The following is a 21,703-nucleotide window of genomic DNA, read 5'->3' on the forward strand; positions in this document are numbered from 1 at the left end:
TCACTCTTGCCATCTTCTGTTTGACTACTTCCAATTTACCTTGATTCATGGACCTAACATTCCAGGTTCCTATGAAATATTGGCATCAGATATTTACAGCATTGGACTTTACTTTCATCAGCAGTCATATCTACACCTGGGCATTGTTTTCACTTTGGCTCCATCTCTTCATTCTTTCTGGAGTTATTTCTCCACTTTTCTCTAGTAGCATATTGGGCACCTACTGACCTGGGGAGTTTATCTTTCAGTGTCATATCTTTTTGCCTTTTCATACTGATGTTTAAGTTTGGGATAGTTGCTCTTTGTCATCCAAAACTTTAATTTTCCATTATTCAATGTACAATATTTTTGCAACTTAAGTTCCTGAGCATAATCCATGTTTTTTCAAGAATGTATTTTCCATGATCTGGGGGACATATTTAAGTATATTTTCTTGTGATTCTAAAGAACTTTCATATTCTTTAAAAATCCAAAAAAACTGTCAAGGTTTTGTTATTAATTTCCTGTCTCCTTTCTTTTAGCTTATTTTTTTTAATTTCTACAAAATCTTTTCTAGAGTCGTGGATATCACAATCTTTACCACTTTTTCATAAGATTTATTTAAAAATGATATCATGATATCTGAACCCTAAGACTTTGGAAATAAAACCTACAGATCTCATTGTTAGCCTCTGCATTTAATGAAGATACAGAAATAACTGCACATAGTTTTTGTAGTCAGTGGTGTTAGACTAACTTATGTGGAACCTGATTTTGCATGGTGGCTTCAGAGACACAGACTTTAGGATTAAGGCCTCTAGGAAGGAAGAGGTTACACTGTTTCTTGCTCTGGTTTTTCCTCTCTTTTTTTGCACCTTTGTGTGAACGTGAACCAGTTTTCCAAATCCATGACTGGTTCCTGGGCTTCCTCAACCCACCTAGAAACTGTAGCAACCTGGGTCATTTAACTGACAATACTCTTGATTAGGAGTACAGGCCAATCATATAACCCTATGGTTACTTTGATTTGACTTGGTTGTTTTTAAAATTCATCTCAATAGTGCATTTATAGACTTTTAGGATGGCTCAATTCTCCAGATGACTTATCCTCTTTTATTGGGCCATTTTTCTGTGTAGATGCAAAATATGTAGTTGGAGGTAGTTTAAGAGCCTAAATTGAGTCTCTTTAACTTTATTTTCAAGGTAAGGGATCATCAGATTTAAGCGTACTCCTATAATTGTTTTTAAACATACTTTAAGTCATATAATTAACATAATAATATTACCTTTGCTTAAAAATAAAGGATGCAGAGTACATCATGAGAAATGCCAGGCTGATGAAGCACAAGCTGGAATCAAGATTGTCAAGAGAAATATCAATAATCTCAGATATGCAGATTAAGGCAGAAAGTGAAGAGGAACTGAAGAGTCTCTTGATGAATGTGAAAGGGGAGAGTGAAAAAGCTGGCCTGAAACTCAACATTCAAAAAATGAAGATCATGGCTTCTGGCCCCATCACTTCATGGCAAATAGATGGCGAAACAATGGAAACAGTGAGACTTTATTTTCTTCAGCTCCAAAATCACTGCAGATGGTGACTGCGGCCATGAAATTAAAAGACGCTTGCTCTTTGGAAGAAAAGCTATGACCAAGCGAGATAGCATTTTAAAAAGCAGAGACATTACTTTGCTGACAAAGGTCTGTAGAGTCAAAGCTATGGTTTTTCCAGTAATCTTGTATGGATGTGAGTGCTGAACCATAAAGAAAGCTGAGTGCCAAAGAATTGATGGTTTTAATCTGTGGTGTTGGAGAAGATTCTTCAGAGTCCCTTGGACTGCGAAGAGATCAAACCAGTGACTCCTAAAGGAAATTAATCCTGAATATTCATTGGAAGGACTGATGCTGAATCTGAAGCTCCAATACTTTGGCCACCTTATTCAAAGAATGGACTCATTAGAAGAGACCCTGATGCTGGGCAAGATTGAAGGCGGGAGGAGAAGGGGACGACAGTGGTTGGGACGGTTAGATGGCATCATCGACTCAATGGATATGAGTTTGAGCAAGGTCGGGTAGGTGGTGAGGGACAAGGAAGCCTGGCCTGCTGCAGTCCATAGGGTCGAAAAGAGTCAGACATGACTGAGTGAACAGTAACGAGAAAGGATTAATAAAGACCCTCAAAGTCCCCTTTCACCATGCCCTCCATTCCTCCTCTCTAGAGGTAACTATTATCATTTTGACCTTTCCAGTGACTTCTCTATACATTTCTTTTCTATTCTGCACATTCTATTCTATTCTTTTCTACACATATACACACTTGTTTCCCTTGCATGAGGAAACTGAGACCTTGAAGGGAGACCTGTTGCAAATTTATTGAAGGAAAGCGGACTGGACAATCGTTTACAAAAACCTACAATGTGTCAGGCTCTGCGCCCAGAACTTTATTTGCACTAATGGTCCTGGTATTTTACTTCTGCTGGATGGACTGCCGCACTAATCAGTTTGGAAGTTGGGAAGCAGGTGCAAAAGTCGCTTCGGTGTAGTGATATAGGATATGTATTTTGATGCCAGTTGCAGGAAACCTAGCAGAGGGCTCCAGAGTTGCAAAAACAACAAAACACACTGTCATCCGAAGTTGGGTCTGTTAAAAAAAAAAAAAGCTTGTGAAGCTGAAACGCGAGACGTCTACTACTTACCAAGACCTTCGGAAACTTATCTATGAGATTAGTCTTGGAGCTCAAAGAAGGCACCAAAGGTCGCAAAGGATGCGGTGGCAGGCAGCAACAGAGCAGCCAACCCGGAGAGCCGAGCGCTCCCACCGTCTGCAAGTGCGCCTGCGCTGATCGCAGCGGGGAGGCGGGGCGGGGGCGGAGCTTGGGGTGGTCAATGAGCCTGCGCAAGCCGTGAGGCGAGTTGGGGGAGGGCGTTCCGTGTGTGTCTGTGTTGTTGTTCGGCGGCAGCGGCGGCGGCGGTAAGATGGCTGCCCACGGGGGCTCCGCGGCGTCGTCGGCGCTGAAGGGGTTAATTCAGCAGTTCACCGCCATCACCGGTAAGAGACGCGGTTACCGGAAGGTGGAGAGTGGGGTCTGGAGCGGGCGGCCGGTGTGCCCTGGGCTTCTCTTTACCTTCATGCATTCTTCCCTCGGGCTTTACCCACAGCTCCCGTCCTCCCTCCTGAGGAAGAAGCGACGACGGCGTCGGGTCTCCGGGTTCAGGCGGGAGACACCCCCCATCCCCGTGCACCCCGTACCTTCATTCTCGGTCTTCTCGCAGTGTGGAGGGAGATCTCCCCACCCCCTTTCAGCCTATACTCAGGGAATGGGCCGAGCCTATCCGCCCCCGCCGGCCCGGGGACCTGGGGGCGGGAGAGGTGGGGGGCCGCACCCGGGCCACCGCCCTCCTCCTTCATCATCATCTCCTCTTCTCTGTGCAGCCTTGGGGTGCAGCGCATCCCCTTACCTCTTTTCCCCTTTTTTCCACGGCCAGGTCATTCTTCACCCGTCCCTGGCCTGCCCTTCCCCTTTCTGGGCCCCTCGGAGCCATCGCTGTGGCCCTGGCGTGTTCGGGCCCTCCCGCCTTAACGGCGAGGCTGGAGGGTTCGGCAGCGCCTTTACCGATCTCGGGGGATAGGCCGCCAGAAAGCCGGAGGTGCTGAGGAGTACCCTCCAGACTGAGGTTTTAAGAAAAGAATGAGGGGGAACCCCCCAACCTTAATTGGAAAGACCTGAAGGAATCCTTGGTGGCGTTTCCCACCTCCCCATAATAAAATAATAAAGACTGAAACGATGGCGCCCAGGCCTCCTTGCTGATAAAATAGGAATGACGGCAAAAACTTCTGTGAGACAAAATCGGTTTTTGGATGTCACTATCCCCTAAATCCTCGGTTTTTCTTTTCGTTTGGACCCCTGCAAAGGGCACACGCAGATCCTCTTACTGCCTGGAGGAAAGGCCCTAAGCCATTCTATGAATTCTCTGTGTCTTGTTCTTTCTGATGGTGCTGAACTTTTTTTGCATGAGTTATTAGAGGGCGGAGCAAATGATGAAGTTCTCTGTGGAGTGATTTGAGAGAAGAGTACTCCATGTGCCTGAGTGTAATTTTGCCGTTCTAGTTTGTCCTTTTGGAAGGAGGTCGGAATGTTAGCAGATCTATACTTTATCTGGTAGTTTGTTAGATGCAGGGAACATTGCCACTTTTAGTGTATCCAGGGTTTGATGTGCAGGCTGGTTAAGTGAAATTTTATATTTTAACCACTGCCGGTTGTTTGCGAGCTGCCGTTTCATGGATGGTTAAGGCTAGTTTTATTTTTTACTTTGCAAGGATGACTAGATGTTCGATGCATTGTCTAGCTTGTGGGCATGAAACATCAGGTCAAAGTTGATAAAATAAAATTTGTAACAAAATTAGGATGAAGAATGGAATGATAACTTTTCTTAATATTTTAAAATTGTGTTTGGAGTATTAGAGATACAATGCATTTCCCAGTGTGTAAGCAGGTCATTATTGGGAAAATTAAAAAATTATTGTCTATATAATACATTATGTTTATACAGAAAAATCTTTGTAGTGAATCAGATATCATTTCTTTAGATTTTCTAGAGATGGTTTAAGATGCCACCTATTTAATACCAGTTTTTTGGCTAACTGCTAACTACCACTTTAGGAATTCAGATTGTGTTAGACTTACATTATTTTTTTAATGCAGCATTTTTGGTAGGTGTAGACAAAACCCAAATGTGGTGAGATGAAGTGACTCACATAATTGTTTTAATTCTGTTTCTGTCTGCTAGTCTTCATGGCTCCTTTCCTGGTCACAGGCCTTTCTACTGAATCAAGTTGGAGACCCTCAGTAGACAGTGGTATATGGAAGTCTGCAAAAGGGAAAATACCTTAGATTGTTCTTAATGTATTATGGATTTCTAATAACAATTTTTTACAAGATTGTAATTAATTATTAGAAACACGTAATTGGCCCCTTTAGTCATATATCTTAAAATTGGTGGGATCTGTCCACATACATTTTAGATTGTAATATTCATGACAAAAAGGTATTTGAAATTTATTATTGCTAGATGAATGAAACTGACCTTAAGAACTTATACTCTATTTCAGAAAGATTTTACTTACTTGGAAGCCCAACATTTTGATAAAAGCAATGCATTTTCAAAAATGTGAGTTAACCTCTTCTGTGGCATTTAGAAGTAGAAGAGAAAATTGGAAGAATTTTAAGTTTTATTTCTCACTAAATAGAACAAATTTCTCCCTATGATATGTGAGTATGAAATAGTGACTCTGACTTTTAAAAAGTACTAAAAAGACATCTAACATGAACTAATTTTGAAAAAAAAACCCATTCTCACAATAGCAATATTATTTATTTTACATATTATCTTCCAGTTCTATTTACATATTTATTTTATTTCTTAAATTACTTTAAAATTATTCTTACATCGTGGATCAAAATATATATAATTTAGAATCCTGAAACTTGATTAACATTACATCATAAACATTTTTCCTATTATTAAACTGTTTTATATAAGCAAATAGCCAGGGAAATGATGGTCTTCAAAGTGATCACACTGAGCAGTTTTGTACCTTTACTATTGTTGCCATTTGTATTATTTCAGGCTACATAGAAAACCATCCTCTTGTTTTATAGTCTACCACATTTTGTAGTATTGCTCAGTTTGATCTCCCTTAATATTCTCATACATGGCTTTGAATGACTGCTGACTACTTTCAGAAGTTATATCAATTCTCAAAACCTGAGGAAAAAGTGTGTCACTGGATCTGAAGGTAATTCCAAAAGAACAATTTTTGAAAATGTTTTTGAATCATGGCAGTATCCCATTAACACCAACTTGGGCTGAGATCCAGCCATACATATACAGAATGCATAGATGTAACTAGAATAAATCATGAGATGAAGGATACATAGATGCTATACAGTGGGTAAAAATAAATAAACAATCAGAAAGTAAGACTGAAATGTGAGGGAATAGAAAGTGAGGCTTAGAAGAGTACGGGTAGTTGCTAGTATAGCATTCTTTCATAAGGCTTGGTGTATAGTAGGCGTTCACCAACCTTAGGAAATTATAGAACCACTTTACTTTACTCTTTCTTTAAAATTGTTGAATGAATCCATATTTGTTAAAGAAATTAGAAACTCTCGTATTGGATTTGTGGTCCATTTCCATTCATATTCTGTACAATATATTTTTCTTGGTTAGTATTTAAGTTCTCTGAAGAAAGGTGGTTGCCAGTGTTCTAGATATTAAAAGAAAACCCTTTGGAATTTTAAGAACTATTTCAAAGAATGTTAATGAAGTTTGAGTAGAAATTTAGGGAGGGAATGTATTTTGTTGAGTTGTCAATAGACTTTTACTAGTAAACTCAATGTTTATTAATAGGCTACCAAGTGCCAGGCATGGTTCAGGTCTTGGGGATACTACCATGAATAAGATGTGGTAAGGCTGTCCTGAATAAAGCTTAAAGGTTAATGGGAATACAGACACATAAATAGGTATTGTAATACATTGGAATCATGGTAAGGAGCAGTTAAGGTAGCACAAAGGAAGGAGATCAAGAAAGGCTTCCTAGAAGAAATAATTTCTTAGCTAAAACCTGGAGGAGAGATAAACATGTGCAGAGAGAGGGGCACAGATATACATATAGAAATAGGAAAGGAGAGACAATAGGTTGAGGGAATTGATGAGAATTCCCAGTGAAGAAGCATAGCTCCTGGGAGATGCAGTAAATGGGGTTGAAGAGGTAAGAGGGTACCAGGTTAGGTAGGGCCTTACAACTCATGTTAAGAAATCTTGGCTTTATTCAAAATGTTGTGGGAAGTTAGTGAAAAGTTTTAATTAAGGGAGTGACACAATCAGATTTGGGTTTTTTCAAAAGAGCTGCTTGGCTATAGTGGAAAAGAGGTTAGGCATAGAGATAAGTAGAACACTGTTAAAATAATTGAAGATACTGATGTCCTGAAATTAGATAAGGAAAGAAGTCAGAGGAGTCAGAATGAAGTTTAGGATTCTGTTTTCGACATCTAAGCATATCTAGTACAATTTGTGAAGATACAGAATAGTAGACGAGGTTTAGGGAGATGTTTAGTTCAGATTTAGATAAGTTGCTGTCTCTGGGACTTCCAAATGGGGCTGTTCAGTAAGGAAATGAATATTTGGATCCAGAAAGAACAGTGACATCTAATGAGTCATGTTGATGGCAACTGAAGCTATAAAAAGTGGATGGCATCTTGTAGGGAGAGTGTCGTGTGAGACTATAACAGGCTATAAAGCTGAAGAAGCACATCAAACATATAGTAAAGAAGAAAGTGCAAAGACTGGAAGAAACTAAAGATGTAGGAGGAAAACCAGGAGACTGTGGTGGTATTTCAAACATCAGGAGTAGGGTAATACCTCAGACAGTATGTAGGCACTTTAGGAAACTAGAAATTATAGATTTTTCTTGGTTAGGGCTGGAAGACATCTTCGTAACCATACTGACCCATTTCTGAGTTAAAATGAGGAATTGAAGACCCAGAGAAGTAAAATGATTTAAGGTTATATGTCTAGGTCAGTGCGTCTCAAACTTATTTGTAGGAAGAATCCCCTCCTCCCTTTAAAAAAAATCTTTATTAAACAATGTATTTCTTTGGCCATGCCACATTCGGCTTGTGGGATCTCAGTTCCCTGACCAGGGATCAAACCCAGGCCCTCAGCAGTGAAAGTGTGGCGTCTTAACCACTGGACTGCCAGGGGGCTCCCCATTGACCAATACTTTTGTAAAACTACAACAAAAATTAATTGATTAAAAATTGAAATAAAAAGAACACATACAAAATATAAGCCTAAATGATGTTTTTTTAAAAAGATATAATTTGCATACAGTAAAATTTAATGTTTTTAGTGTATAACGTTTTTAGAAGTGCATACAGTCGTAAAGCCACAGTCAAGATGTAGGACAGTTCTAGCCTCAGGAATTTCCTCCTGCCCATTTGTAGTCAGCCCCTCTTCTTACCCGTAACCTAATGTTTTTGCCTATTGTCTTCTTTTCCAGAACGTCATATAAATGAGCAGTCCCCAACTTTTTTTTTAGCACCAGGGACTGGTTTTGTGGAAGTCAATTTTTGCACAGACTTGGGGAGCAGGAGATGGTTTGGGGATGATTCAAGCATGTTACATTGATTGTGCACATATTTCTAATCTCATGCCTGTGGCCTGGAGACTGGGGACCCCTGATATAAATAGAAGCACCATGTGTGGTCAGGTTTCTTTTGAGTCTGGCTTCTTTTACTTAGGATACTGCATTTGAGACTCATTCATGTCATTGTGGTATGAGTGGTTCCTTTTTATTGTGAATAATATGCCATTGTATGGATATACTGCAATTTGTTTATGCAGTGATGAAATGAATGGATAATTGTTTCTTGTTTGGGAGATTATATAAATAAAGCTGCTAAAAATGTTAGTGTACAGTGTATGAATGTAAGTTTTCATTTCCTTTAGATAAATAACTAGGAGTCGGATTCTACAATAGGTGCGTAATTTTAAGGAATTACCATATTGTTTTCCTGAGTCTTAACCATTTTACGTTCCTGTCAGCAATGTATAAGAGTTCCAGCTGCCCTTCTGGTATTTTTAATTTTCTATAACTATTTTAATAGATGTGTTATTGTATGGCATTGTGGTTTTAATTTGCATTTCCTTAGTGACTAATAATATTATTTTTTCATATGATAGTTTGCCATCCAAACATATTTCAAGCCCAACTTTATTTTATTAGAGACAAAAGACATAAAATTAATCAGATTGCTATGAAAGTTTCCATGTCCCCTGCATTGTAAGGTGTATTATTAACCACCAGGGAAGTCCCTATATTTATGCTTTTTTAGATTCTTTTCTCATACTGGTTATCACAGAATATTGAGTAAAGAGTTCCCTGTGCTATACAGTAGGCCCTTGTTGGTTATCTGTCTTATGTATAGTAGTGTGTATATGTTTATCCCAAGCTCCTGATTTATTCCCCGCTCCCCCGCAACCCGCGTTTCCACTTTGGTAACCATAAGTTTGTTTCCTGTATCTGTTTCTATTTTGTAAATATGTTCCTTTGTATTGTTTTTAAAAAAATAATTAGATTCTACAGCTGAATGATACTTTATGATATTTGTCTTTCTCTGCCCGACTTAACTTCACTTAGTATGATAATCTCTAGGTCCATCCATGTTGCTGCAAATGGCATTATTTCATTCTTTTTTATTGCTGAGTAATATTCCATTGTATGTTTTTGTGTGTGTTTGTGACATATCTTTATCCATTGCTCTGTCAGTGGATATTTAGGTTGCTTCCGTGTCTTGGCTCCTATAAACAGCGCTGTAGTGAACATATATCCTTTCGGATTATCTTTTTCTCTGGATATATGCCCAAGAGTGGAACTGCTGTATCATATGGTAGTTCTGTTTTTAAGGAACCTCCATACTGTTCTCCATAGTTACTGTATATAAAATAAAAAAAAAATATTTTCTATTCCTCAATGCTTAAAAACTCCTGGATGGGAAACTGATGAGGAGGTTGAACTTGCATTTTACTTCTTGCAACTATCATTGACTCTCATTTCCTTGGTAGATTGGCTTACTTTGTTATCATTTCTAGGGGAAATGTAGAACCAAAAAGTAATCAATTTGTGTCCCTGTTATTTCTGTGCTCTAACCCTTTGGGAAAGAAAAGGTCTATAGAGGGATTTTTTTTTTTTTCCTTTAAAAAAAAAGTCTCTGTGACTGCTATACTTAGGTTCCTTGATAATAGTGAAGAGACTATTTGGGCATTAAAAATAGTGTAGAGAATAGGTATAAGGGACTACTAAAGTTTGGAATGTCTCTTGATCCTTCCAGCTGTGGTAGAGACATAGACTATATTATAGGTTTGGTGCTCTTTCTTATATTATGTCGTTAATAGGGAAAGTGTGAACTAAGAGGCAGCAAGCAACAAGGAGATGGCCACTGATAAATTGTGTGCCAAAGCTGGGTTGATGCCCTTTGGTGCCATTAGCAAGCGAAAGCATATGGAAAAGGTAATGGATAGGTAAAAAGAGTGCAAGTGGTGAGAAACAGTAAAGTGAGATTCCTGCTGTAGATATGATTACTGGGTTTTACAGACTGAATTTTTGTGTCCTTCTCAAAATTCGTATTTTGAAATCCTGATTACCCCCTTGCCCAGTGTCATGGTATTAGGAGGTGGGGCCTTTGGAAAGTGGTTAGTTCATGAAGGTGGGGTCCTTATGAACGGGACTAGTCCTTAACAGAGAGGGAAATGACAACCCACTCCAGCATTCTTGCCTGGAAAATCCCACGGACAGAGGAGCCCTATAGTCCATGGGGTCACAGAGAGTCGGACATGACTTAGCAACTAAACCGTCACCACTGGTGTCCTTAAAATAGAGACCCAGAGAGTGTCTGGCCCCTTCCACCATGCAGGTACACACTGAGAGCGGAACTGTCTTACCAACCAGGAGGAGGACCTGCACTACACACCAAATCTGCTGGAGGCTGCCCTTTGACTTCCCAGCCTCCAGAACTGTGGGAAATAAATGTATGTTGTTTAAGCTACCTGATCTATGATATTTTTGTTACAGCAGCCTGAACAAACTAAGACACAGCAGGATTAAGCTGTCCTGCTGCTACCTATAATATTGAGACCTCAAACTAAGCCCAGAACAGCTTTATAGATAGTTTGAATCTGCAAGCTTCTTTGTTGTTGTTTTTGTTTTTTTGCCACAATATAGGGCATCTTAGTTTCCCAACCAGGGATTGAACCCATGCTCCCTGCAGTGGAAGGGCAGAGTCTTAACGGCTGGACCACCAGGAAGACCCTGCAAGCTTCTTTTAAAGGTCCCCCCTTCCCCTTTTAAAAAAGATTTGTTCTTCATTCTGAGTGTAATTAGAAGTTCAAATTTTTTTTACTGCTGACTCACCAAAAATTGTTACTACCTCTAAGTATATACATAAAACTTGTAACTTGATTAAATTTGTTTTATTGCTGTTCCTTTCCTCTATATCATTTAGTCCTCCTCACTTTTCCTCTGTCCTCTCAGTTAACTTTCTGTTCCACTGTTTAGCTAAGTGGAAGTATTTTTGGCATTTCGGCTAGAACAATGTTTTGTCCTATAGGTCTGTTCTATTCATTGCAGAAGATTTAGCACTTTTATTAGTGTCCTGGGGCTGCTACAACACATTAATACAAACTACATTGCTTAGCATAGTTACTCTTGCAGTTCTGGAGGCCAAAATTCTGAAATGAAGGTGTGAGCAGTCTTTAGGGGAGGAGGGACATTGTCCAGTCTTCTGAGGCACACCTGGCTTCTCTGTTAAATGCCAGCAGTACGCCCAACCCCCTACTCATGAAACATTATGGTATCTCACATTTCTAAATGCCTCTGGTACTTCCTGATATTAAGAACCACTAGAACCTTTAATTATCCTTCAGTTATCTTTTGTTTCTAAAAGGATACACTTCGTGACACAGCAAGTGATAAAACTTAGAATGCCTGATTATACAAGCACAGATGGCTCAGATAATATGGCTTTTTTAAAAAAAGTGAATTGTGTACTTTGCTTCTTGCTGCTGCTGCTGCTGCTAAGTCGCTTCAGTCGTGTCCGACTCTGTGGGACCCCATAGACGGCAGCCCACCAGGCTCCCCCGTCCCTGGGATTCTCCAGGCAAGAACACTGGAGTGGGTTGCCATTTCCTTCTCCAGTGCATGAAAGTGAAAAGTGAAAGTGAAGTCGCTCAGTCGTGTCCAACTCTAGCAACCCCATGGACTGCAGCCTACCAGGCTCCTCCATCCATGGGATTCTCCAGGCAAGAGTACTGGAGTGGGTTGCCATTGCCTTCTCCGGGTCCCTCTCTAATACTGCCTTCTTCAGTCATGCCAGGATTTAGCATGTGCTTCTTTTTGAAAAAATCAAATAGGTAGAGACCCTTTCTTTGGGAAAGCTCTTAGGTCATCCTGACAAGCTCCAGTGTTGGAAGTTATCCTGTCAAATTGTCAACAGGTTTACAATAGGGCCCTCTCTAGGATATGCTGCCTAGATTCTAGCACTAAATGGTCAAGTGAGGATTACAGATAGGAACAGCAGTTCCGAGCCCTGAATGTTGACACTTTATGTCCCCAACTGTCACAGTTATTATTCCTTTATTATAGCTTTAGTGTCTTCAAGTCATTCCTGGTATAATCCCTTTTAATAAATTCTATTTTAATCTATAATTCAATAGATCTATGGAATGCTCACTTAAACTTTTATTACAGTTTCCTCTATCTCTATATCAGCTCTTTTTTTTGGGCCACACTGGCTTGTGGGATCTTAGTTTCCCTACCAGGGATTGAACCCAGGCTCAGGGCAGTGAAAGCCCCAAGTCTTAACCACTGGACTGCTAGGAAACTCCCTGCATCAGCTCTTAATGCTTCTCCTCAGTCACACTGGTATGCTGTCTAGCTGTTACAGATTTTTTTCAGAGCAGATCCCTTTTGTGTATTTTATTCTTTATCCATAGCATTCACTTTTTAGAGTAATGTTTTTACTTCCCCTATTATACTGCTTTTAAAAAAAATGAATGTTTAACATGAATGAAACATATGTTCATAGCAGCAGATGAACGAGGGATAGAAAACAGTGAAATGTCTTACTCTGCCTATTTACTCTCTGATGTAATGTGGTTCTCCATAGCTATAAATAAATATTCATGCCTCATACTTCCAGTATCTTTCATTTTATTTCATTGATGTATAGCTTGACTGGTGACTCAGATGGTAAAGAATTCGCTTGCAATGCAGGAGACCTGGGTTCGATCCCTGGGTTGGGAAGATCCCCTGGAGGAGGGCATGGCAATCCACTCCAGTATTCTTGCCTGGAGAATCCCATGGACAGAGGAGCCTGGCGGGCTACAGTCTGTGGGGTCACAGAGTGTCGGACACAACTGAGTGACTAAGCACACAGCACACATCATATAACTTGAGACAATCTATTTTTAGTAACAGCCACTATTTTCCAATAAGGAGCTGTGCCACATTCTTTAATGTGCATTTTCTTAATCCACACAAGGACTTCATGAAATTGGTAATATCTGCATTTTGTAACTGACAAAACTGAAGGCTGGAGAAATTAGTGACTAGCTCAAAGTTACACAACTAGTGAATGACAGAACCAGGATTCAAATTCAGGTTTATCTGATAGTATCCAGGCTCTTAATGGCTCTGTTATACTCCCCGGCCTGAGAACAGAAGGAAATGTGAATGTTTTCTCTTCATTTTGGGGTACAGGACTGGCCAGAACAATAATTTTGATACTTTCTTTTGAACTGTTTGGTGTGCTATCCCCAGGAGCTCTGTATCTTTTTGATGCCCTGAGTTACTCCTCCCCACCACCAACCATGTGGCATTTCATGTAGGCCTTTCTTGTCTTTTCCCTCCAAAGGCACTGGGGATGCTAAAGCCACTGACATCCCTGTTTTCCTGAACTAACTCCCCTACCTTATCTAAATCCTCAGTTTATTGTTACTGGATGTCAGGTGGAAGTGGGTTTTAGGGGCTTTGGAGAAGGCAACAGCAACCCACTCCAGTACTCTTGCCTGGAAAATCCCATGGACAGAGGAGCCTGGTGGGCTGTAGTCCATGGGGTCGCTAAGAGTCGGACATGACTGAGCGACTTCACTTTCACTTTTCACTTTCATGCATTAGAGAAGGAAATGGCAACCCACTCCAGTGTTCTTGCCTGGAGAATCCCAGGGACGGGGAAGCCTGGTGGGCTGCCGTCTCTGGGGTCGCACAGAGTCGGACACGACTGAAGTGACTTAGCAGCAGCTAGTGGCTCAGGTGGTAAAGAATCTGCTTGCAATGCAGGAGACCTGGGTTTGATCCCTGAGTAGGGAATAGTTGCTGAAAAAGGGAATGGTTACCCACTCCAGTATTCTTGCCTGGAGGATTCCATGGACAGAGGAGCCTAGTGGGCTACAGTCCATGGGGTTGCAAAGAAAGTGAAGTCGCTTAGTCGTGTCCGACTCTTTGTGACCCCATGGACTGCAGCCCATTAGGCTCCTCTCTCCATGAGATTTTCCAGGCAAGAGTACTAGAGTGGGTTGCTATTTCCTTCAGGGGATCTTTCCAACCCAGGAATTGAACCTGGGTCTCCCACGTTGCAGGCAGATTTTTTTTTTTTTTTTTTAAACCATCTGAGCCACCAGGGAAGCCCAGAGTCTTGGGGTCACAAGACACAAGTCTTGGACACAACTGAGTGACTAACACTTTTACTTTTTTTCATCATGATTGAATTAACCCACATTCTAAAATAATGGTTGTTGTTCACTCGCTGAGTCACGTCCGACTCTGTGCAACCCCATGGACTGCAGTGTGTCAGGATTCTATGTCCTTCATTATCTCCTGGAGTTTGCTCAAACTCATGTCCTTTGGGTCGATGATGCTATCCAGCCATCTCAACCTCTGTCACCTGCTTCTTCCCTCAATCTTTCCCAGCATCAGAGTCTTTTCCAACAAATTAATCCTTCACATCAGGTGGCAAGAGTATTGGAGCTTCAGCATCAGTCCTTCCAATGAATATTCAGGACTGATTTCCTTTAGGATTGACTAGTTTGATCTCCTTGCAGTCTTTCAAGACTTTCAAGAGTCTTTTCCAGAAACAATTCGAAAGCATCAGTTCTTTGGTGCTCAGCCTTCTTTATGGTCCAACTCTCACATCTGTACACAGCTATTGGAAAAACCATAGCTTTGACTATATGGATTTTTGTCGACTAAGTGATGTCTCTGCTTTTTAACACTCTGTCCAGGTTTGTCATAGCTTTCCTTCCAAGGAGCAAGCATCTTTTAGTTTTATGGCTGCAGTCATCAAGTGCAGTGATTTTGGAGTCTAAGAAAATAAAATCTGTTACTGTTTCCACAAATAATTGATACATCCTTAACTCTTCAGTTAAGTGTTTATACTTTCAAAAAGGGTGTTTGTTTACCCAAATTAATACCTTAAGTGGTAGCATTTTAGGCAACATCATAAAGTGAAAAAATTTCTTAGGCATTTAGGAAAAGACTTTTGGGATAGGCAGCCCATATTTTGATGGGCCAGCTTGCCTGAGGATTGGTTTTAAAGCTCCTGATTTTCATGGCGTCTTCTATTTTACTTCAGAACTCACAGGTTCTCTAAATGGTTCCCATAACAGGGGTATTGAAATTCAGATAGTTGAAGAGTGATGAGAAGGATGACAACAACCATTTGAATGCAATGGTCATTTTTGTTTGTTTATGTTTTGCTATGCCGCGAAGCTTGTGGGACCTCAGTTCCCTGACGAGGGATTGAACCCTGGCCCCAGTATTGAAAGGGCTGAGTCCTAGCCACTGGACTGCCAGGGAACCTCAGTTCCCTGACGAGGGATTGAACCCTGGCCCCAGTATTGAAAGGGCTGAGTCCTAGCCACTGGACTGCCAGGGAATTCCCAGCAGTGATCATTTTTAAGCTGAATTTCCTTATGAAAAAATTTGAAAAGGAGTGAAAGCAGCCAGTATTGGTTGCTGTTATAGTAGAAGAGAGTTTCAATTCCCCATCAGCATGTTCTCTGTACTTTTTGTGGTGCTTTAGTGCAATGTGGTGAGTACCTCAAGAGACAAGAGCCAGAATGGTGCAAATTTCAGCCACTTAATTCTCTGAAAAGAAAAAGATCAGTAGATGTCATTCAGAAACTAGTTTTATAAGGCAAAGGTTACAGTTCATTCATCTCTTGCTAGAGTAAACAACCAGAGTAGTTTACCTATGTGAACCTTTTAATTTTCAGAAACTGCTCTGTAGATGAGTAAATTAAAATGGTGGAGTACAATAGACATTGAACTTTTAGACTAGCATTTGAGAAATATAACAACATAACCCAGTATACCTGGACACAATGTAAAAATACTAGAAAAGCACTGAAACAAAGCCTTAGGTTTTATGAGTAATAATATGGAAATTTTTCATCAAATTTGTGCTGTTTATGCCCCCAGTGAAAGTGAAAGTTGCTCAGTCGTGTCTGACTCTTTGTGACCCCATGGACTGACATATACAGTCCATGGAATTCTCCAGGCCAGAATATTGGAGTGGGACTGGAGTGGAGTTTGTATTAATTGTCTAACATACAGTTGTCTACTAGAATATTTGAATGCCTCTTTTCCCTCAAAAAGTTGAATTTGTTTTTGTTTTGAGATTTCATTTTTTAAAGTGTTTTCTAAAGGTGAGAATGTAAATCTGTACATATTAGAACTTGAGAACTTATTTAAAAATTACTTTTTATTGAAGTATAGTTAATTTTTGCAGTGTAGTTAGTGTACACCAAAGTGATTCAGTTATACGTATTCTTTTTTCATATTCTCTTCCATTATGTTTATTACAAGATATTGAATGTAGTTTCCTATGCTATACAGTAAGGCCTGTTGTTTATCTATTTTATATGTAGTTTAGAACTTGAGAACTTTTGGTTTAGCCTGACTAAGAATTTAAGGGGAGAAAACTGGTTTGAGAAAAGTAAGAACTGGCCAGTTGAGTGAGTATCCAAAGGCTGTAAGATAGAAGAGCTAACAGAGACAAGGATAGTGATAAAGCCTTGTGGAAAAGTAGTGTCTGTTCCTATATCTACTTCAGAGTGAGGAAGGGGGGTCACAACTTAGCAGGTGGGTATTTGGTATATTGTCAAGAAAAATGAGGGGACTGATGTGACTGCTACCACTCTCCATATCATGCAAAGACATGGCATTATAAAGTGCCACCAAAGGCTCTGCCTTGGTTACAAAGACATCTGCAGCTGGAGGAAATGGCACAGAGGGCTTAGTTGCTCTGTGGCATGTGGGATCCTTCCAGACCAGGGATTGAATCTGTGTCCCCTGCACTGGCAGGTGGATTCTTAACCACTGGACCACCAGGGAAAGGGAAAGTGTTAGTTGCTCAGTTGTGTCTGACTCTTTGTGACTCCATGGACTGTACCCCCCCCACCCCCGGCTCCTCTGTCCTTGGGATTTCCTGAGCAAGAGTACTGGAGTGGGTAGCCATTCCCTCCCCCAGGGGATCTTCCTAACCCAGAATTTGAACCCAGATCTCCTGCATTGCAGGTGAATTCTTTACTGTCCGGGCCACCAGGGAAGTTCTTTTTTTTTTTTAACTAGCATCTTAGATGTGTATTTGTCAGCTTTGTGACAGAGCTTTAGCTACTTTATCATCTGACGATTTTTTGTAGCTTATGATTATCACTTTATATTGAGATCAGTTCAGTTCAGTCGCTCAGTCGTGTCCGACTCTTCGAAACCCCATGAATCGCAGCACGCTAGGCCTCCCTGTCCATCACAAACTCACGGAGTTCACTCAGACTCACATCCATTGAGTCAGTGATGCCATCTAGCCATCTCATCCTCTGTCGTCCCCTTCTCCTCCTGCCCCCAATCCCTCCCAGCATCAGAGTCTTTTCCAATGAGTCAACTCTTCGCATGAGGTAGCCAAAGTACTGGAGTTTCAGCTTTAGCATCATTCCCTCCAAAGAAATCCCAGGGCTGATCTCCTTCAGGATGGACTGGTTGGATCTCCTTGCAGTCCAAGGGACTCTCAAGAGTCTTCTCCAACACCACAGTTCAAAAGCATCAATTCTTCGGCACTCAGCCTTCACAGTCCAACTCTCACATCCATACATGACCACAGGAAAAACCATAGCCTTGACTAGACGGACCTTTGTTGGCAAAGTAATGTCTCTGCTTTTGAATATGCTATCTAGGTTGGTCATAACTTTCCTTCCAAGGAGTAAGCATCTTTTAATTTCATGGCTGCAGTCACCATCTGCAGTGATTTTAGAGCCCAAAAAAATAAAGTCTGACACTGTTTCCCCATCTATTTCCCATTAAGAGATGGGACCGGATGCCATGATCTTCGTTTTCTGAATGTTGAGCTTTAAACCAACTTTTTCACTCTCTACTTTCACTTTCATCAAGAGGCTTTTTAGTTCCTCTTCACTTTTTGCCATAAGGATGGTGTCATCTGCATATCTGAGGTTATTGATATTTCTCCCGGCAATCTTGATTCCAGCTTGTGCTTCTTCCAGTCCAGCGTTTCTTATGATGTACTCTGTATATAAGTTAAATAAGCAGGGTGATAATATACAGCCTTGACGTACTCCTTTTCCTCTTTGGAACCAGTCTGTTGTTCCATGTCCAGTTCTAACTGTTGCTTCCTGATCTGCATGCAGATTTCTCAAGAGGCAGATCAGGCGGTCTGGTATTCCCATCTCTTGAAGAATTTTCCACAGTCTATTGTGATCCACACAGTCAAAGGCTTTGGCATAGTCAGTAAAGCAGAAATAGATGTTTTTCTGGATCCAGCAGATGTTGGAATTTGGCAATTTGATCTCTGGTTCCTCTGCCTTTTGTAAAACCAGCTTGAACATCAGGAAGTTCACGGTTCACGTACTGCTGAAGCTTGGCTTGGAGAATTTTGAGCATTACTTTACTAGCATGTGAGATGAGTGCAATTGTGCTGTAGTTTGAGCATTCTTTGGCATTGCCTTTCTTTGGGATTGGAATGAAAACTGACCTTTTCCAGTCCTGTGGCCACTGCTGAGTTTTCCAAATTTGCTGGCATATTGAGTGCAGCACTTTCACAGCATCATCTTTCAGGATTTGAAATAGCTCAACTGGAATTCCATCACCTCCACTAGCTTTGTTCGTAGTGATGCTTTCTAAGGCCCACTTGACTTCACGTTGCAGGATGTCTGGCTCTAGATGAGTGATCACACCATCGTGATTATCTGAGTCGTGAAGATCTTTTTTGTACAGTTCTTCTGTGTATTCTTGCCACCTCTTCTTAATATCTTCTGCTTCTGTTAGGTCCATACCATTTCTGTCCTTTATTGAGCCCATCTTTGCATGAAATGTTCCCTTGGTAATACCATTTAAAAAATTTGTATGTGATGCTTTAAGTGGAAGTTTTATCTTAAGTTCATTTTTCCTAAATACCCACTTGCTGTTAGTGATTTCCACAGTGTAACCATATCACTTTTATAAGGGAAGTTTAAAACAAATATATGTGGTTTAAAATTCAAAGAATAGAGGAATTCTCTGGCAGTCCAGTGGTTAGGATCCAGTGCTTTCACTGCCAGGACCCTGGTTCAGTCCCTGGTTGGGGAACTTAGATCTTGCAAACATTTGGCTTGGCCACGAAAAAAAAAAATTCAAAGGATATAGAAGGCTTTTTTGATTGAAGTCTGGCACTTCTTTCCCAGTGTACTAACTGGTTAGCTGAAGTACTATGAGATAGTTCTAAGCCTACTGGATGCTGGTAACATGCAAGCAAACAACAATACTAGGGCTGGGGATACCAAGACAGAAATGAATTCAAGAAGCTCCTGCTTCTGGAGGAAACAGAAAGTAAACAAGCATTTAATGCTTAGTAGTATATCCACGTATGTAGTAGAGTATCACAGCTGTGAGAGTGGGGAGGAAGTAGTATAGAGAATGCTCAGCACAGGAATTGACAAAAGTAATGCTTACAGTGATTCTTGAGTGTGCATGAACTGGATGAAGGAGGAGATAAGGAGAATAAAGACTTTCCAAGCATGTAATTTGGTGTGGCAATACTGAATTTGTAAGATGGTGAAGAGGAGAGGCAAAGCCAGAGAGATAGGCTGAGGTCTGATCACAAAGGACTTGCCAGATCATAAGGACTTTGAAATTTATACTGTAGGTGTCAGAGAGCCATTAAAGAATTTTAAGCCATTTGTGTGTATTTGTGTTTGTATTTATGTGTGATAATTACACTTGTATATTAGAACATAACCTCAGCAGCAAGGTGGAAAATGGAATGATGATCATTTAGGAGCCTATTTTAGTAATCTAGGTAAGAAGAGTTAAAGACTTGACTTAAATATTTATTTTTAAAAATCTTTCAAGATGCCTCACTGGCTGGCAAGGAAATAAAGAATATTCAGAAGCTTAAATATTAAATGAAATTGGGAATGAGATGTTAGCTAGGTTTAAGCTTTCACCCTGGTTGAATGTGCCCAAACTGGACGGCTTTAAATTTCTCTTTTGATAGCCTCATAGGGCACAGGAAACAAACCTGTTGCCTTCTAAGGAGAAGAATCTGCAAGGAGACCTCTTCCATTCACGACACTGGAACCTTTGCATTTGGGGAGTGGTAGGAGATATCTTCACTGAGAATTTATAGTAAAGGCTCTTACAAGGTCACATTTCCCATGTGGTCATATAAAACTTCAGGTCAAGAATGTATTTTAAATAGCCCCTGTTTGGTAGTACCCTCAGGTACTTTACAAAATCTGTTAAATCATCCTCTCTGAGAAGGGGTGTACCTTCAACCCAGGCTTCATAAATCTACAGATTAAAATTCTAAGCCACTTGAGATCACATTCAGAAAAATCACAAAATGCACAAAAAACCATGGCACAGTGGGCAAGAGCCAGCAGAAACGAGACAGTGACCACTAGAGACTGCAGGTAGTTTATCTTTTGTCTTTGTAATTCCTCGAAGTTTGATTAATTTATTAGAATAAAGGAAAAAGATCAAAGTAAGAGTATGAAGTAAGGGTCTCTGAAACATGACCAATCAGATTAGAAAAAACCCAGAACTTCTAGTTATAAAAAATTAAAACTAAAAGTTCATGAGGGCTTCCCAGGTGGCACTATGGTAAAGAATCTGCCTGCAATGCAGGAGGTGCAAGTTTGATCCCTGGGTTAGGAAGATCCCCTGGAGAAGGAAATTGCAACCCACTCCAATATTATTGCCTGAAAAATCCCATGGACAGAGGAGCCTGGTGGGCTACAGTCCATGGGGTTGCAAAGAGTCAGATGCATCTGGTTATAGCACAACACAAAAGCTCGTGAACAGGTCAAAGACAAATTGGCAGGGACTTCCCTGGTCCAGTGGTTAAGAAATCAGTCTTCCAGTGCAGGGGACACTGCAACAGAAGGTCGATGCATGCCTCAACTAAGACCCTTAAAAGAAAATGTCTGAGAATTTTTCAGAATTGATAAAAGATAAGTCTTTATGGTTGAAGTTCAATGAATCATAAGAAGGATAAATAAAGTCAGCCCCAGCAAATCAGAGTGAAACTACTGAAGACCAAAGACAGAGAAGATCTTAAAAGCAACTAGAGAGAAACAACAGATTGCTATAAAAATGTTTTTCTTTAGTCTGGCAGCTTACTTCCCACAAGCAGTAGCAGAAGCCAGAAGACACCGGAATGCTATCTTCAGTGTACTGGGAAAAAATAACTGTCAGCCTTAAAATAGAATATCCACTGAAACTTTCAGGAACAATGGCAAAATAAAAGGTGTTATCAGATCAAAAACAAAAAACCAACACACCATCAGTCTTGGCTGGAGGAGACTCTAAGGGACAAAATTCAGGTAGAAAGAAAATCATCTCGAATGGAAAGTCTGAGATGCTTTTTTTTTTCTTTTCCATTGTGGTTTATTATAGGATATTGACTATAGTTCCTTGTGACCTGAGATGCTTTTTAATGCTCACAGAATGTCCCACCAAATAGATTTACAATTTAGATTCTACTGCTGTTAGCCATTTATGTTGTCCAGTTTTTCGGTATTAACTGAAGTTATATTGGACATGTATATAGACATGGTTATGCGTGTATTTTATATAGATTTATTTAGACTAGATTTATATAGATTATTTAGATTTGTATAG

At 40.4% G+C, this 21,703-nt stretch overlaps 1 protein-coding gene across 1 annotated transcript in view; it reads left to right on the plus strand.

Moving 5' to 3' along the window:
• Nucleotides 1-2,339: 2,339 nt before the first annotated feature.
• Nucleotides 2,340-21,703, plus strand: part of UBXN7 (UBX domain protein 7) — a 60,631-nt gene continuing 41,267 nt past the window's right edge. Inside the window, exon 1 of the mRNA XM_086400687.1 lies at nt 2,340-3,025. Within this exon, the coding sequence (XP_086256813.1) occupies nt 2,953-3,025 (73 nt within the window). The 5' untranslated portion in view covers nt 2,340-2,952. The remainder of the gene's footprint in view (nt 3,026-21,703) is intronic.

The sequence above is a fragment of the Bos grunniens genome, chromosome 1 (assembly GCF_055505025.1).
Source record: "Bos grunniens cultivar Pamir isolate PY7600 chromosome 1, Bosgru_T2T1.0, whole genome shotgun sequence".
In the NCBI taxonomy this organism is placed as follows: Eukaryota; Metazoa; Chordata; class Mammalia; order Artiodactyla; family Bovidae; genus Bos; species Bos grunniens.